General features: G+C 34.5%; 1 protein-coding gene across 1 annotated transcript; it reads right to left on the minus strand.

The window, feature by feature from the left end:
• Positions 1–6,738: 6,738 nt before the first annotated feature.
• On the minus strand, positions 6,739–18,379 carry LOC126696900 (signal peptide peptidase-like 4). Its single transcript, XM_050393646.1, has 14 exons — positions 18,080–18,379; positions 14,678–14,836; positions 14,439–14,550; positions 12,472–12,591; positions 12,170–12,321; positions 11,858–12,040; positions 10,274–10,308; positions 9,257–9,419; positions 9,064–9,117; positions 8,257–8,349; positions 7,991–8,133; positions 7,556–7,626; positions 7,122–7,205; positions 6,739–7,031 (listed from the first exon to the last, which is right to left on the minus strand). The coding sequence occupies exons 1-14, from the start codon at positions 18,260–18,262 to the stop codon at positions 6,925–6,927; spliced, it is 1,659 nt and encodes a 552-aa protein (XP_050249603.1). The 5' UTR covers positions 18,263–18,379; the 3' UTR covers positions 6,739–6,924.
• Between the last annotated feature and the right edge of the window lie 654 nt (positions 18,380–19,033).

The following is a 19,033-nucleotide window of genomic DNA, read 5'->3' on the forward strand; positions in this document are numbered from 1 at the left end:
AAGGAATTTATGAAAATAAACTTTATTTTTTATTATTATAATAATAATAGTAATTATTATTATTTTACTATATTTCAAAATTTTCATTTTCATTTTGGTAATTGATTTTGTTTTCGTATTGGTCTTGTCCTCTATTTTTGTTGGTAATATATGGTTCCTTGAATGTATATGGTTCATTAAATGTTTGATAATTCATGTCTATATAAGTTCATTTATGTTAATAATTTGACCATTAAGTGTTAGGAGTAATACTTAGGTTCTCCGGAGGACGGAGAATGATATTCTTTCCTCTCACATTCAAGGTGGGGTCTACTCATTAAATTTATAATGAGATCCACCATGAATGTGTAAAAAATGAGCACCATTTATTCATACTTTGAGAGTATCTAAGAATTTTTCAAGTGTTAGATAAGTGTCGTCAATTAAGACACCTTGTCCATATAAGTCTACAGTAAGATAAACATTAACGCTCTATTTATTTTGATGTAAAATATTTTCACATTTTACGATGTTTGTTTTGTAGTAAAATGATTGGTCAAATATAAAATATTTTCAATAAGAGGAAAAACCAAAAGCAAAAAATGTAAAATATTTTACACTTAACAAATCGGTAAAACATTTTACATATTCTTCTCCCTCTCACTTCGACCCACAGTTTCTCCACCTCACTTTCTCTGTTCTTGTCCCTCTCTTCATCTCTCAGCTTTCTCACTTAGTTCTTCTCCCTCTCTCCATCTTTCAGCTCTCTCACTCACTGATTGACACCCACCCACACCAGCACCATTGACTGACGCACACCCACTGATCGACGCCTACCCACTTACCATTGCCCACCCACTAACTGACGACACTGATCCATCTTCTCTTCCCTCTCGCACAGCCTTTAGGTCCAACGACAGTCTTGGGTTTCTGGTGGCTACCCGATCTCGCCTCTGTTGGATTAGATTTTCAGATTGTGTTATTTGTCTCTTGGGATTTTTTTTTGGTTTCTGATACGGGCTTGCCGCTTATGGAGATTTTTGTTTGATGGTGGTTGTCTTTTGGGTGGTCAGCGGTGGTTTGATGGTTGGTTGCAATTTTGGCAGCTGTTTTTTGAATAGTATATGGTGTTTTGATGACTGTTTTTTGAATTGTTGATGGTGGTTTGGTGGCTGATGGTGTTTTGGTGACCGCTTTTTTCTTCCGATGTGGAGTTTTGGGTGGTGGGTGGGGTGGTCTGTGAACCTGGTGAGTTTGGAAGAAATATGGAAAAAAAAATCACGAAGACAATTAAACACAGTAAAATGAAAATATTTTACATTTGCTTGCATTAAAACAAATGGTGTCAATAAGTGTCATCTATCCATAAAAACATGTCACTCATATTAGGTGTCACCAAATTACTAACAAAAATGGATAATGTGGCGGGTCAGTATTGGATAAACTAAATTCTTACCTCACATGGTTTATTTATAGAGATGGGATGTTGATCAACTTTAGTTATCCTTGTTAGAGTGATTTAATCAGATGATATTAGAATACGTGCTTGGAATATATGCAAGTCAAAGAAACTAAATAACACAAGTCTTGGATTGATTAAGTTATGCTCCTCGGGTTCAGTCTGAGGTGTAGGTTTACACTTGTTCTTAGATTACAATGCTATCACTCTCTTTTCTCTTCACTCTCAATGCTTCATCCCCCACTTCGTAGGGATTTGTCTCTCTTATATAATCATCTAGGTTGTATCCTGGCCTTCCACTTGGAGGGCTAGGACTTATTTCCCCTGATACTTGTCCCATTAGGGTCTTACTAGAAGTAGGTTTTGAGCTGTGATGACACTGTTCAGGAATCATTCATCTATTAATGCGGCCAACTAAGTGAGTACAAAGCATTGAATGCAGAGGTGATGGATGTTTTATTTGGACTTTTCCTTCTCTTGCTTGGTGACAAAATTTTTCTTCTTTTCCTTGGTACGTGCCCAATGGTCTTCATAATTGGACTTCAGCCCTTTTGAGGACGTATTAGTATCCTTGGGGTCCTCGGGCATTCTAATCTTTTTGGGTTTGTGGTTGTGTCGTCATATTTGATCTGAGGATTCTTTGACAATACTTCTCAAAGTGTGCTTCTTTGGTGTTGATCTCTTCTCACTCATTCTTGTCGTCGGCTTCTCATCCTCCCACAGATAACATGACCAATATGACAACGAAATCAAATGTGAAGAGTCAAAATGAAAATTTTAAAACACAAAAAGTCAAAATAAAATAAAAATCCCAAATTTAAATGTCAAACTAGAAAGTATACTTCTCAATATTTTTTTTTTCTTTTTTTTGGTGAACTCGATAATTATCTTATGCATTTGGTATATACCTCATCTCTCACATGTGGACCTCACAGATCTGAAACCTATGTAATAAGAAAGATGACACATACTAGACACGCAAGATACTTTCTTTCCCCCATTGGTTTGGGGTTTCAACGTTTGTCCTTGTACAATTCTTGAAAATAAAATAAAAGAGGATAATCAACCTTAATTCCTTCCCAATCCAAATTAAACCCACCCATGCAAAATTTGTACGTGTGTTGAGCCAAGCCCAAGAGTAATGTGAAAGTAGAGACCTCATGTTAGAGAGTATGAAGTTGTCATGTGGCGCATATCTTGAACTTTTCTTTATTTAGGTTTCTAAATCAACAAAGTTAAATTTATATCAAAGTATAAGTTCATTAAATTAGGTAATATGTTGGGAAATTTAGATCCTGGTTAATAGAATAAACAAGTTTTAAATCCAAGTTGTTAATTAGATTTATTATGAATAAATCTTGTTAAAAAAAACAAACATCAATATCATATCAATGTCATGCATAACGGAATAATAAATAAGACAAAATATGATGACTCAGGAAAATCAATGAAACAAACTAGTTTCACAATAAAAAATCTAGGGGGAAACCTTCCCGAAAAGTAATTCACTATAGTAAAGAGAAGTTTCAGTTCTAGTACAAAACTTTTGTCCCTAGACTCTACAATCCCCATAGATGAACTTACAACAGAAACCTTCTACCGCTTCAGAACCTCTGAACTCTTCAATATATGAATGCCAACAATGATGCACAGATTTCAGTACGTGACTAACTCCTTTGCACGAATCCTGGTACGTGACTAACTCCAGTAACTTGAAGAAGATGTTGTTGGCTGCAAAGTTCTTCACTTCATCAACAATGAAGATCAATAAGTATTTGGTTACAAAACCCTAAGGTGCAAAAGATGCAATAACTTCTTGCAGAGAGAAAAAGGCATTAGGTTACTTTTTGCATGTGTTCTCCATGTATAACGGCCTTTAAAATAAGTCTTATATATGTCTAAGGTTGTGAGAAAAAAAATCCTACACATTCATGTCAGCATGAGTCGAAAATCAGATCTGGAAATTCTTATTTCATAGATCTCAACAAATTCAGCTTCTGTCCAGCTTTCTTCATTAAATCTCAATAAAGATTGTTTCTATTGAGGTATCTGTCAAGTTTTAATGAATAGTTTTTCTTCACTTGTTTCTTGGTCCAATCTTCATGGCTTTAATACTTGGCTTGGACAACATGTTTTTTGAAATATTAAACCCATCCTAGATCTACCCAATTACAAGTAAAATGTATTTTGTCAAAAGATTAGTCAATTACATAAAATATGTCTCTAATATAATAGAGTAAATGCATATATTAATTATTTATAATTGTGCATTAATTATTTATATTAAATGAATTTATATGGTTATTTTTATAAACTCTATATAAGAGAAAGTTTTTAGTTTGAATAATAATAATAAATTTAGAATATGACATTCTTAGAGCATTCCTATCCGGAAATGCAATCTTATTCTATTTTACTATCCCAAAAAACTACTTTATTAATTATACAATACTATTTTACAATACACCCAGCATCCCAACTTTTATTTTTACCTACAATATATTAAAATAATATAAATTACAAAATAAAATAATTAAAAAAAAAAATCTCTCTCTCTTCTCTCTTCATCTCTGTTCTCCGTCTCTTTGTTTTTCTCTCTTTCTCATCCACCCACCACCAACCCAAACCCAGAACAACCACCCAACAATACACGCCTTGCTGAAACTTGAAAAAAACCTTGATTTTTTTTTTTCTTTGCAATGCCAATTTAGCCATACTCACAAAGAAAGAAAGAGCAGAGATAAAATTCAGCCACCATCCATATCAAACCCATACCCAATTCAGCCATACCCACTAGCCAGCAACCCAGCCACCACCCACATGTCGGACCCACGAAACACGGCCAAAACATCACCCATGGCCAAAACACAACTCATTAGCAAGCAACCCATGAACATCACCCAAAACACTACCCACGAACATCATTAGCAAGCAACCCATGAACATCACCCACGACCAAAACGCAACTCAACCACACCCATGAATATCATCCACGGCCACCAAAAATCACCACCACCACCACCACCACCACATCAATCACAAACCTGCCACCACCAGGAAAAAACACGGCCAAAACACAACTTAACCACACCCATAAACATCACCCATGGCCACCAAAAATCACCACCACCACGACAACCCTCACCACCACCACCACCACCACCACCACATCAGTCACAAACCCAGCACCACCAGGAAAAGAAAAAAAAAGCCATAGCCATAGCCATACATACCTATGGCCAAACCCACAGCCAAAACCCATCACTAAGAGAGCCACAACTCATGAACCAATCCAACCACACCCACACTCATCAAACCCACCACCACCATTAATCATCACCACCATGACAAGCCCCCACCACCACCACCACCACATTAGTCACAAACCCAACCACACCCACACTCATCAAACCCACCACCACCAGGAAAAAAAAGAAGAGAAAAGAAGCAAATCCAACACCACCCATAGCCCACTACCACGATCCTCAGCCTCAAGCAAACCCACCAACTTACCAGAGCCATCACTGCCATGAGAGAGGAAGTGATGAGAAAATGGGTCATCGACAGAGGCATTAGAGAGAAAGAAAGAGCAAATGATGATCGATGTAGAGGGGAAAAAGGGGTGAGCAAAACAGAGACGAGGAAAGAGAGAGTTGAGAATGAAAAAGAGGGACAGAAGAGAGAGGAGAGAGAGAATAAATTTGATTTAAAAAATTATATAATAGTGCTACAGTGTCATCATACATTTACGATGGCATTGTAGTACAATGCCAAAATTTTTTACAATTTTGCAATTTTACAAGACCGGATGTTGCTCACTTTTAATGCCTTAATGCTAAAATATACTTACATATGGCATTTGTGAGCCCAACTGTGAATACTTTTACTCATGTTTAGTTGCTTTGATAACAATTGACACAAAAGCCATAAAAACTTAAAAATTTGCGAATTTACTAAAATTAATCTTAATCCTTTAAATTTTCTAACTATGTTTGTGTGTGGAACTAACATTGTAGTATTTACTCTATATACTTAGAAAGATTACTAATAGAATAAATATGTTTATTTTGTTATAGCATAATGAAATTTTAATATCATTTTTCTAAGATTTATATAAGAAATAATTTTTTTTTTTTTTTTAATGTGAGAAACAATTGATATGAAATATAATATTCTTACTCAAATTTAGTTGTTTTTGCAACAATTGAAACACTGTTAAACAAATGGGGGAAAATTTTGTTACAAACCTATGGATAGAACTTACTCTTGAAAACTGGCTTACAATGGGAAGGTGTCCAAGGGCTTATAAATACATAGTTAAACTTAAACTTAATCCATATGTGACACTAGAATCATAACATACCACCATGCTCCGCATCTGACGTCCACAACAACTCACTCTAGCGACACTGACCCACTCATCTATTAGTTATTTTAATTTTAGCCTCTAGGTCGCCCCTTTCGAGATTTTACCATAAAACTATAATTCATTTAATCTCATACTCAATGAGTTACACATGATTACTCAGGGTGGTGATTGACTCTGATATCAAATGTTACAAACTCATGGGTAGAATTCACCCTCGAAAACCGGTTTGCAAGGGAAGAGTGTCCAAGAGTTTATAAACACGTGGATAAGCTTACGTGACACAATTAAGAATGTAAAGAATAATAATCAAATGATATATGCATTTTTTAGCAGCCATGAAACACGCTTGTCTATATTAACCACTATATCATACAATTTTCAATTTGTGAACACACACACACACACACACACACACACAATATATATATATATATATATAGTGTGATCAAATCATTACACTACTTTATGTTTTCAAGCGTTTCACGCTTTTTTTCATTGAGAAGCGTGTTTCAGTGGATCCCGTACACTGTTCACAAGACTCACAAACCTCTTTTTTCACTAAAACTTTCATTAAAAATGAGTCTCATAGCACTATTCACACATTTAAAAATTATTTTGCTATAGTGTTTTCAATTTTCAATTTTCAACAAAATAAATAATATCCAAACAGACACTTAGTGTCTTTCTATTTTGTCTATAAAATAATTAGAGATTATAAGTTTTTACAACGAAATTTATTGAATTTTTTTTTATACATCAATAGTTAGGGGTTTGAATCATGAATGTCTCTATTGGAAATTGAGGTACCAACCAGTTAAAGCTATAAGATTCTTGGTAAAACTTAGTAAAATATTGGAGAAAACTAATAATAAATTGCACCGCACATCATGCAGGAATTAAACTAGTTAGAATAATCGTGCACACAGCCAAATGGTGAAATCTATATGGAATTACAGTTTTAAAATGTTAATCTGTTATCGGTTAATCTTTTGAAGATGTGATAGTCATACTAAAAATGTTACATGGTGCCCTACAACTTACAAAGGTGAAAGTGTTCCCTGAGTTCATAGTTTTACTAATAGCTAAAAATGATACAGGTGTGGGTTGATGGATCCTTTTATTGGGAAGGTTGGAGTTGTATATGTGGGCAATGTCTCTCTGGTTCTCCTCTTGTCCACAGTATGTGAAGATCACCTCTCTTCTTTCCCAATGTCAAAAATGTTCCTGCAATCATGACCAGAGAATTAAGAGTAAAAGAAAATGGTGAATATCATATACACATGAGTGCACTTTTCCCTAGTTATTACAGCTTACCAAGGGTGAATGGAACAATGTAAAGCAAAGCCGGTTGGCCATGTCCATCCATCAAGTTCAAAGCCACATATGTGATAAGGAGACCTGGTACAATTTTAGGGATCACAACAAGACAATTTGTTAACTAACTACTGTAAAAGTAGCGCAAGTCATTTTACAATTATCATAGCAAGTATACCATACATAATACATGCAACTTAATATTTGATGTTACTGATGAAAATGCTAAAGTTACTACAAATTATACAAACTGATGGGTGCATAAATGGGATTCGTGACTCATCAAAATAATAAATAAAATTCTAATTACTTTGTGTTTAAAAGTTGACATATTAGTTTGTAAGGCTTATTTAGTGAAAATTGTAGCAACCCTCACATCAATCTTTTCTAAATGTCCAAGTGGAACGTGGTTCTGGATAAAGCATTTCTCATACCTAAACCATATGCAGTCATTGCCCAGACGAAGTAGCCTGTTCGAAGACTCTTCTTTGACAACCAATCATACCTGTCAAATTTACCCACACAATTGTTAGAAATGTGACTATGTCAGACAGCGTAAACTGTTTTCTTTCTCAAATTAAAACATATCAAAGAAATAATCACTTAGGCATACAAGACCAGCAAAAAAACACACTTGAAGATAAACGTAAATATTCCGGGACAAGTATATATATTAAAATCACATATATTGCCATAGAAGGCAGTGTTCATGTAATTGTCATCTAGCTCTTAAATATACTTAATAAAATTCCATAACAGATCTTGAGGCATATGAAAATTTTTAGAAACAATGGTGGTCAAAATTCCTGTCTTAGGGGATTTAAAGGGACTTTATTAGTAATAGTGATATATGGCTTCAGAGCTTGAACCTTAGTGAAAATGCTACCAGCAATCCTGGTAAGATAATGTCACCAAATCCAATAACGCTGTAACCACCCCAAGGATCAAACATCCGTGGGATTTTTAGTAGCATTGGAATACCATCCTCACCACTCTTATCACCACGAGCTACCTGTACAGAAGAGGAAACAGGAAAAATTAAGTTAGTCTCTCATTTGGTGGTACAGATCTCCAAAGCTAAACTTCAACCTTTAACAAGGCAATTAGAAGGAAAAATACTATTTGAACCACTTACCACTATCATCACACTCTCATGGAACCACCATTTAGAAACAAATACCCAAAAGATGTCATACAAAAAGGCACAACCAAGAAGGACTGTTCCAACCTGATTACATATAGAAGGAGAGACTTTCAGAAAAATTTATTATAATTATCCTCATATGTCCCATAGAAACGGAATTTGCTCAGCTACTTGCCAACTAATAATAGTCATAGTAACCTGATTCAAATTCAACTTAGAAACTTCAACAAAATAACCAAATTGAAACTGCTTAATGAGTTGATATATAACTACATCCCTAAATTAAATCATATATTGCCTCAACATGTTAAGAATGGCCATCATGCTAACACACTTCTTTAAAAGAAAGTGGGGCGGGGGACACATATCAGCTTCAATATAGTTTCATTGAACTAGCAATGTCTTATTGTATACTTTAGCTAATGATTTATTTGTCATTAAATTCTTTGAATACATGAATTCTCATTTTGTTCCGAGTTACACTTCACCAGTTATGGACTGTATAACCTCTCAGCTAAAAACCATACAATTAAAGTTAGATAAGCTTGAGAGGCAGGATATCTAAAGACTCTAAAAGAATTAAAAAGGCATGGTGTTTTTTTTTTTTTTTTTTTTTTTTTTTTGAAACAATGAAGTTGAGGTGTACAGCTATAAGCTAGGGTTATGCACCAATGACAACAAATATCTTCTTACATAACTATCACAAAGAATCAACAGAGAACAAGATAAGATAATAGCAGAACCTGCATATTTCTCTAACCAGTTACCATGAAAAGGCAAAAGAATTTAGATCATCACCTTGAGATTCGGAACATGAACAATTTGAAGAACTGTGATTATTAGTGCAATACCCTGATTGGAGGGGGAAAAAAAAGGAAGTTACCATGTTGTCAGTTGGCCCCTTCATCCATTTGCAAACTACAATGAAGCTAAAAAATAAAAGAGAATCGACACAATATAAAAGGGGAAGTTAATATAAACTTTTTCTTACAAGGATATCTTGACCAATCCAAGCAAAGGTGAGCTGGCGTTTGACAGCCCAAACAACAGCAAATGCTATGCAGAAGGGGGAAATTGCCAGGGTCAGATATGAGATAGCTCCAAAGATGGGAACCTTAACAAACGACTGTCCAGCATGTTCAAACCATCTGAAACTATAATTGTTTAGTTGTCAGTTCGATGTTAACAAAGATCTATTGACAAAAATTTATCAGAAATCAATATATCAACCACCAGCACAATTTCCAAGGAAATTCTCCCTTTTTTTCCTTAAAAATAGATGACGCTTGCAAGTAATTCCCACATTGAAATTCATCAGCCCTTACTATATGAGTGATGCTCATTTTTAGTTAACATCACTAGGAAACATGTCATGTGATAAAAATTTTCCAATGTCTTCCCAAATTTTTTATTCCCTCACAAATATGAATAACCTATACACTACTTATCAAAAAAGAAAAAAGAAAAAAAAAGGGGGGGAATAACTTGTACACAGATCATAAAGGTAATGGACTCCCAAGGGTATACAAGTAGTCAAAACTATATGTCTCAAGCTGATTATTACTACTACTATGATGATCAAAGTGGTAGGATCCAAACAAAGAGTCACATTTCATTATGTTCACGAACGAGCATATAAGCTGTCAGGGAATGAGTCCAACACCTGAATGTTCTCCATTCTTTGATTGTATTCAAATCTTCAGCGACTTACAAAACTGGATCGCTCTACTAGATAGATCACATTCTAAAAGTAGAAATAAAGGTTCCAAGGGAAGAGAGAAATCTGTACACCCTAGGAAGGAACAAAAATAACCTTCCAAATAAAATTGATTGCCAAACAAAAGACATACTTTCTCTAGAAAAGCATCATCCTAGTTGAGTGATGTCAGTAACTTGAACAAATGAAATGGTTAGACTGTTGATGAAATGCTCCCTCCCCCACTCCCTTTCCTTTCTTTCAGAATGGGAAGAGAAAAACAAATATAGAAAAGAGAGAGAGCACATTTACCATGAAAACAAAGCCACCAAGCAGGTTTGCAGGCCCTGTAAAGACAAAGAAAGCAAAGGTTCACCATGTATCTCAAAAGAATGGCCAGAATGATATGCAAATTTTAAAAAAGAAAAAGAGATAATCCATTTCTTAGTCCCAAGGCTTTACTTATAATTTTATTTACTATCATTTCTGTACTATCAGTCTTTGAAAAGATTTATGAAGTTAAGGACCTCAGAATCACCTTATGATGAATAAGGAAAAACATCCTAAGGCCTCTCTTCTTTTTTTTTTTTTTTTGGAAAGTAAATAAATATCATTTAAAAAGTGAAAATAGGGGCACAACCCTAGCATTAGGAAGTACACAAAGGAAGAGCCTAAAACTGAAAGTTTATTATCTAAATTCATTTGATCCAGGAACTCTAAAAAAATTGTAAAAGAAGTAATATATAATTTCCCCCAAAAATATGCAGTGCATTCCTTTCTCTCCAAATACTCCATGTTAAATATAAAGTAATAGCTTCCAAATTTCATCACTCCTCTGCTAACTGAAATGCCCCTTGGCCCCCTTCCAACCGGATAGTTCAATCACTGTGTTCGGCATAACCTAACTCATCTCAAATAAGGAAAGAACAAGAGTCCACAATTCCTGGGCAATGTACAATAAAGAGATAAATTATCCAAGAACTCCCAATTTAGCTTATGCTTGCAACACTAATCTGTAATTATTATGCCTTGCTTTCTTGAATTATCTGTTGTTAAGATTTTCTTAAAGCAATAGTTCAAGAAGAAAAAGCCCCAGTGGCTGCCAAGAAAAAACACTGCCAGGGCTATGAAAAAATTTTGACATGAAAACCGTAGCTTTTTTAAAGAGAACAAACTAACTCGTCTACTCCCTCATGACGAACTCTAATAGCTTATTGATCATACAGGAATTCTGCTATAGATTCTAATTTCCAATCATGTACTGCTCTGAGGAATAAAGGGTTCCAATGAGCAAAACCATTTGACTATTCCACATAATTTGCCACTGTTGCATATCTATACCTAGCAGTCAGAAATAACTGGGAAACCTATCCTTTAACATTGTATCACCACACCACAGATCATAACAAAAATGAATTCCAACACTTCAAACAGAACAAATCTAGCAAACGTGGCCCATCTAATTCTAATCTTTTCCCTTTAGACTCTCTCCATAATGAGTGGCTCAAAGTGAGTGAGAGGTTTACATGAAACGCAAACCATTTCCTAGAGGCTCACATATGCCTCAAGAATTTATATCGTACACAGACCAAACTAGAGGTTTCGCAAATAAATAAAATATTCAAACTACATTGCCTGTAGACAATTATGCATGGAGAGCTGCAGACCAAAATTGTAGAAAAAGGAAATTGAAATGTTAAGAGAAAATACCAAGTTCTAGAAGGTAACATTGGAATTAAACTAAGCAAATAACAAGTAGCATATGCTTAACTATAGAGTTTCTCACCATTTGGTATCTTTTCTTCTTAAGTTTTTTAACAAAAACGTAAAAGAAAAAAAATGCTTAGAATTTAGTTATTGTGAACCGTGCATGCATAACATAGAAGATAGACGCACCTCTACCCCACCAATGCAAAATAGAACCACTAGAACCTCAATAAACCATGTTGACATAAGTTTGTAAAGCATAACCAGGAAACAGGAAGCAATCACAACAAAGAGAATTGCTGCTGTTGTACTGATGTCTACAGAACCACTAGAGCCAACATCTTCCAAATTTAAAACTTCATCTGAACCATCCTGCAATTACAGCCCCAATCCACATATCAATTGATAGAATATGTGACTAATTTTGCAAGGATTCAAGCCCAACAAAAGAAAATCCTCCTTCAGAAATACCAAAAAAGATCTGGAAAACCTGAAGATAACCTTTAATAGCTTGTCCTGCTCAATAGCTGCTTCTCTGGCACTCCATGCAGACCAATAAGAAGCACATAAGATGGTGCCAACAGCCATAAGCCACAAAAACACTTCTGCAATGTCAACCAGTGGACGCAGAGGAGAGTATAGCTGCACAGACACTGAAAAAAGCAACTGTTCATGCCAAAGTGCATGGCAAGAAATCATAATGCTAGATCAGGTATTATCAATAACAAAATCTTTAACGGCATTGGGGATGTACAGGCAGTTGCCAAACTAAGTTGGACAAATATATGCAGAAAAAGGCATACCTGTGGAGTTCTTTTCCAATTGATTTTTCAAGTTCATACCAGCATCTTGTGGGAGCATTACTGTAGGTATTTTTATATCTAGGTCGGTTTCATTATGTTCACAAACCATCTTGAAAAGTTCTGCAGAATAAAACCAAAGTTTCTTACAAAAACATGGTTTAAGATAATCATTTCGATAAACGTTAATCATCATTACATTTAGGCATTTCAATGATGACTTCCTTTTCAGTACTCACTACTGAACACTGCATCCTCATAAGACTGATCTTTTTCAGAAACGGCTACAGACATTGTTTATTCATATCACTAATATGATCAATATGCATTTTATTTTATCACAAACATGTTTCTTTTATAAATCCAATAGTAATAGAGTAGTTAACATGCCAAAAGCATCTTGGCTTCATTGTACCTCAGGCTTCCCCCCCCCCCACGGGTGAGCTAGGATTCAACTTCAACCCACTAGTTCCCCAAATGGGTGAGTTTGACTTTCCTTTAATAAAAAATAGAGTAGTTGAAATGCACATAACAATAACCACAAATTATTTGGCATTTCCTACATGTATAATAAGTGGTTACAAGTATGCATTGTGAAAGCCATGACATATTAGAGAATAAAATTGTAAAAATGTGATATAAAGAGCAGGAACAACTATCACATCAAACCAGACAGAGGATCTAGATCAGCAAACAATGAATCATTTAAGGATATTATTATCTTGAAAAATGAGCACTTTCTTATTAGGGCAGTGAAATGCTTTTGAGAGAAACAATATTAAGCACTATGTGACTGCACATTTCACATTTACTGCAATTTGATTTGATATAATTTTTATATTTTAAAAGAGAAACATTTAATCCACCACTCTTATGAGTTGCATATCATCTTGGCAGCATTTTTCACTTCATCCAAGGTACCATAATTTCCTTATTATTGGTTCATTCACATAAGTAGCAATGAAAACAGATTTGTATGACAAAGCTTTCCTGTAGATATATAGAATCAATATCAATAATCTTTTCAAATTGCATGGGTTCACAAGCATTCTTGATGATCCGAACCCTGGGCATGACCTCACCAAGCAATTATCTTATATAGTCCACATATTGGAAGATACTGCAAATTAGCTAGGCTAGGGCCGGAGATTGATTCAGAAATAATAAAAACCTCCCCGAAAGCCTGATTATAACCATTTAAACTGATGCTCTATCCCTGATGGAAGACACATCATTAGATCATGGTACTGCGACAAACTCTTGAAAAAGTAATAGGACCTAGATGAGAGGTTCCTAGTTTCTGTGAAAATAACAGAAGGGACTAATCTTTCTTTGAATTTAAATCACGTAATAACTCTTTGCAGAATTCAAACAGAATAATTATTTTGGACGAAATAACATCCACAAATAGATTATCTTGGAATGAAACAAATGTAAGTATATACAAGGATGTAATAATACTAATCAAGAGGCCTGGTTTTTCTGATAACAGCTCTAGCAGAATTTTAAATGTTCAGACAGGATAAAATTGAACATAAAGAAGAAATATCTAATTGCAGTCTCCCCAAATCTCTTTATCCTTGCCACATTTCCAGTTGTCCATCAAGGGCATGGGCAATTTTGGTGAAATGGCCTCTCTATATATAGTTTCGGCCATAGTGACAAAACAAAAAGGAACATTGGACAAAGTTTGGTCCACAATCTTTTAATAGAATCTAAACTGTAGCTGCAAATCCAATTGCACATTTCTCACTCAGAATTCCTTCCTCTTTCTGTAAATATAAGTATCTATCAATATGAACTATTTATTTTCCTAAAAAGAGTTCCTTTAACTTTTAAAAAATCTTACAGCTAGCCAAACAAATAATAAATGAGACAGAGATCATTTGACTGCACTAGATTGTTGAGATGGACCACCAGCTTAAAAAAATCATTATCACACACATGATAAATGACATTTATGCAAATACCTGTACGGTTGTTTATTATGAGGATGGCTATAGCGGAAGCAGCTTCAGCAATGTTAGCCTTCTTTGTGAAGCTGCAATTTCCTCGGTGCACCAGAACAACCTCCCCTGAAAGCTACCAAAAGGCAAGGCAATCCACAAAATAAAAGGATTAGTCTTAAAGCTATCAATCATGCTTCACATGTGAATCTCCATAGAATGAAATGGCAGAACATAATATGGATAGTTCAAACCGAGAATACATTATTCTTGAGTGTGCTACAACAATCAGGAGGGTCAGCCAGAACAACTTTAGTATGATTAGCACGCTTTTCCTTTGATTCCAAGGTCGGGCCAAATCGAGCACCAACACCGACATATTCCCTCTCTTCTATACCATTAATCAAAGTTGGGACTTTTACCTATGGAACAAATTGGATCAAACCTGTTATGTCATAGTCATGGTAATTATTTATACTTAATAAAAGAATATACAATTTAAGCACCATGTGCTTGACAAGCTTAGGCTCAGTTTCACAGCCAAGAAACTGAGTAATAAGAAGAAAGTTCAAGTTTTTCACACTTGTGTTTATTACACAAGGAAACTGGAAACTGAATACAAGTCAATCAAAAAGTTGTAAACCAGTGCAAGAGTTAGTTGAGTTGATTTTTTGCTTGGAAACCCCCCCCCCCCCCCCCCCCACAACAACCCTCTCTTTTCACAAAAAAAAAGGGAAATAAGGTTATTCTTTTTCTTTTCTTTTCTTTTCTTTATCATTAATTTTCTAGCAACCAATCAAACTTTGAAGAAAAGGAGCTCAAAATTTGAACTTCACACACTGCATTGAAAGAAGCATTTGACATATTTTTTATGCAATATTATAACTTTATTAGAACAAAGGAGACACCACATGTACATAGGATGTATATAGAAAGCTCTCCTAAAATTTTACAAGAATGAAGAATTACAATCAGAAAGAAAGAAAGAAAATCAATAAAATTTACAACATAATATGCATATCACTTGTGCCAAGCATACAGAAGCACTCAAACAAAAAGCTAATTTCAACTCAATAACATAACTCCAAACCGTTAAGAATTCAATTATTCATTTCCTCCATATTGTCCACATCACACAAAGAGGGATGTACTCTAAAGAGGACAACTTTCATGCTTACCAAACTGGCTTCTCCATCCAAAAAGCACATCAATGATCCTCCTAGGCATCACCCAATAATCTCCAAAAGCTGAGAAAACGAAAGACTAATTCATGGGCCACTGCTCAATGAACTAGCAAATGATCCACTGTTTCACAGATACATATTTGCACATGCACCACCAATCCACCAAAGTTAATATCTTTTTAACAAGATTATTACCCAATTCCAAATCCAAATGCTTCTTTAATATATTTATGTGATTGGGTTAATAATAATGTTAAAATTCTCTAATATTTGATCTTGAAAGGAAAATGCATGAATTTTTTATATTTATATAATGAGGAGTTAATATATATTATACAGTACACTAGAATGCATCAATACTAAGATATTCAATATTTTAGTTGCAATAGACAAACTGAAACGGTCATCGAAATGGGTTTTAAACATTGCTACAAATTGATCCCATCTTACCCTGTTATTTCTTCAAAGGCTACATCCATAAATGCTTCTCACCACCTATGTTGTCCATTACCCCAATCTTTCCTATATTTCGGGCCAAGAACTTATCTCCAAAGATGATTTTCTTCATCTCCAAAGCACCACAATCACATATCCAACAAAACTTGATTAAAGGTGCTTAATTTTCTCAGACCCAACCCCCACTTCTGATTGGAGTGCACACTGCATTCCAATCCACAAGATAGAATTTGAATTCATCTTTTAAGTCACCCCATAAAAGATTCCGCTGCAACATTTCCAATCAATTTACCATATAAACAGAAATGGTGAATAACGATAGGTAATGATTGATAGACTAGATAAAGTACTCTTTAAAAGAGTTAGCCTTCCACCCTTTGACAAGTACAACCCAAACAAACTTCAGTCCATTTCTTTTTTCTAGAATTGGATTGCCTCATATGAAGACCAAAAGCACGCCAAGAAAGCTCACAGGCTAACAATCAACTTTGCAACACAATATATTCACCAAGTCATTAGTACCACCACTGTCCATAGCTCTTTGGAACATTCTACTATAAATCTCCATCACAAGGATAAACAATAACAGTGATAATGGGCCTCTCTATCTCAACCTCCAGGAACTGTTGGAAAAACCAGGTGCAATGCCATTAGCTAGAATAGGGAAATGTACTCAAGATATGCAAGAAGGAATCCAACTCTTCCATCTCTCACCAAAACCAATTTTATCTTAGATTAAACACTCTTGATTAGCATGATCATATGCTCTCTCAATATCCAGTTTGCAAATCATTCTTAGAAGAATAGACTCTTGATCCTGCTATAGAAGCATTCAATAGCAATAATGACTCAATCAAATATTTGTTGCCCCTCCACAAAAGCATTCTATGATTTGGATATTTATTTACCTAACACCTTTAAATACAGTTATACACTTCCTACTTAGGTGATAGGTCAATAGTCCCTAATATTTTTACATTATTCCTCATACTAATTACCAAATGCAAGATTTTTTAGAACCTGTAAATATCACAGAATTCCTTAAAAAAAAAAAAATGGCAACATAAACTCCAGGACAGAAATAAAGCCCTGCTGTTGTTGTTGTAGATGAAAATTTGTTGGAATATAAAAAGAGTTTAAGCTCAGTCCTCAGGTTATTCACCATTAAGACCTTAGAATATCCACTAAACCGATCCCAATACAATTTTTAATTTTTTTTTACTTGAGCAAATTTCTAATCCTTGGAGACGTGTAAACCATTACTTTTGTTAGTTTTCTCAACAATTAATTGGGAAAAAACAAAATAGAAGTAGGAAATAGCAAAAATGAACAAATTTATCGGAGATAAAATTGGCCACCTAAAAATGCAACATCTACGTGTGTATGTGCACACATGTGAAGAATCCAAGAAACTAGAAATTCCACTCAATTGAGACAAAGTGAGGAATCTGCTGGAATTGAATCTAAATTATGATTTCACGCCACTCCAAGACAACAAAAACCACACAATCAAAAGAACTCAAAACTTCATTTCTCTCTTCTTCCTCCCCCCCCCCCCCCCTCCAAATCTTCTCAGCAACCAAACATAAGTGGCAAAAATTCAAAAAAGTAACCAATCTTTAGTTACCTGAGGCAGCTCAAAAAAAGTAACCAAAAAAGTTTCCTTTACTTTCTCTTCCACTCCACCAGACCCATTCTAACTACTCAGCTCAATTGAATTGAGCATTACAATTCCCAACATCCAAATCAAATAAACCACAAAATTTTAAACAAACAAATAAAAGACAGAAAGTAAATTAAACCCAAAAAAAAAAAAAAAAGGAATCAATTGATATTCAGCCAAATGAATAGTAAAAGCTAAAAAAAAAAAAAAAAATCTTCTTTCTGTATCATATCTTTACTATACCCCCACTTTCCCTTACTTTTTTCTCAGCAACCAAACAGTAATCCAATACGGAAAGAAACTTTAAAAAAATAAATTAGGAGGTTTTATTTTATTTTTTTTTTTAAAAATAGCAGGCGTACCAGAACAAAGTTGTTGTCACATCCTTTCTTAGAGGGAGTAACGTCGTCTTGGTGAACTATGTCTCCAGCTGAGCCGAGAGTCACACTAATCACCAACAAAACTCCCACTACACACAACATATCTCTCTGAAAACCCATTAAATTCAAAGGAACTAACTTAGATTTGGTCTTTGTCAGAGTCATATAACTAAGCAAAAGGTTAGGGTTTCGCAAAAAAAAAGAGAGAGAGAAAGAGAGAGAGGTTTTGAGGAAGAAGAGGAAATGTAAAGGGGAGAGAAATATCCCTGAAAGAAAGAAAGAGGATGGAAGAGCTTTTGTTTTTTTTGTTTTTGTTTTTCTTATTTTTTTAATTTTTAATTTTTGTTAAGGAAGTTGTCTTTGCTTTCTACTTTTGTCGTTTGTTTGTGGCATGGACATGTAAAGAACGCCGTGTTGTAACCGTTGAACTAGTTTTCTACTTTCACTTCGCTTTTTCAAGTGTGTTGGGAATGGGTGGCATTTGTCATACGCGGGTTTAGGCGCGTGTCTTTCACGTTACCTGCTTGGCGGCAGGTACAATTATTAGCCAATACGACTTTTGTACGGTTAAAGCATATTCCCTTTTGTGTTTTCTTATCAATAATTGTCGAAGTCACAACAAATTTTGACAACTCATAATGTACGAATTTTTTAATAATAGATAATAAATAATAGGCCTGTATAATAATTAACATTCATTTATGGATTAAATAATTGTGAAAAAATATTTTGTATAGCATTATTCTTTTGTTTGGATCATAATCATTGGTGGTGAAAATATATTAAATTTGCATGCTCAAGCTAAAAGCCTAAAACCAGTAGAACTTGGTCATCATGTTTTTAAAAATTTATCCTTTCATTTTGGTCACATTATTAGTATTTTTAAATACATACTGACTACTATTAATTTTAGTATTAATGTAAATATATTAATAA

The sequence above is a fragment of the Quercus robur genome, chromosome 8 (genome assembly GCF_932294415.1).
Source record: "Quercus robur chromosome 8, dhQueRobu3.1, whole genome shotgun sequence".
Lineage (NCBI taxonomy): Eukaryota > Viridiplantae > Streptophyta > Magnoliopsida > Fagales > Fagaceae > Quercus > Quercus robur.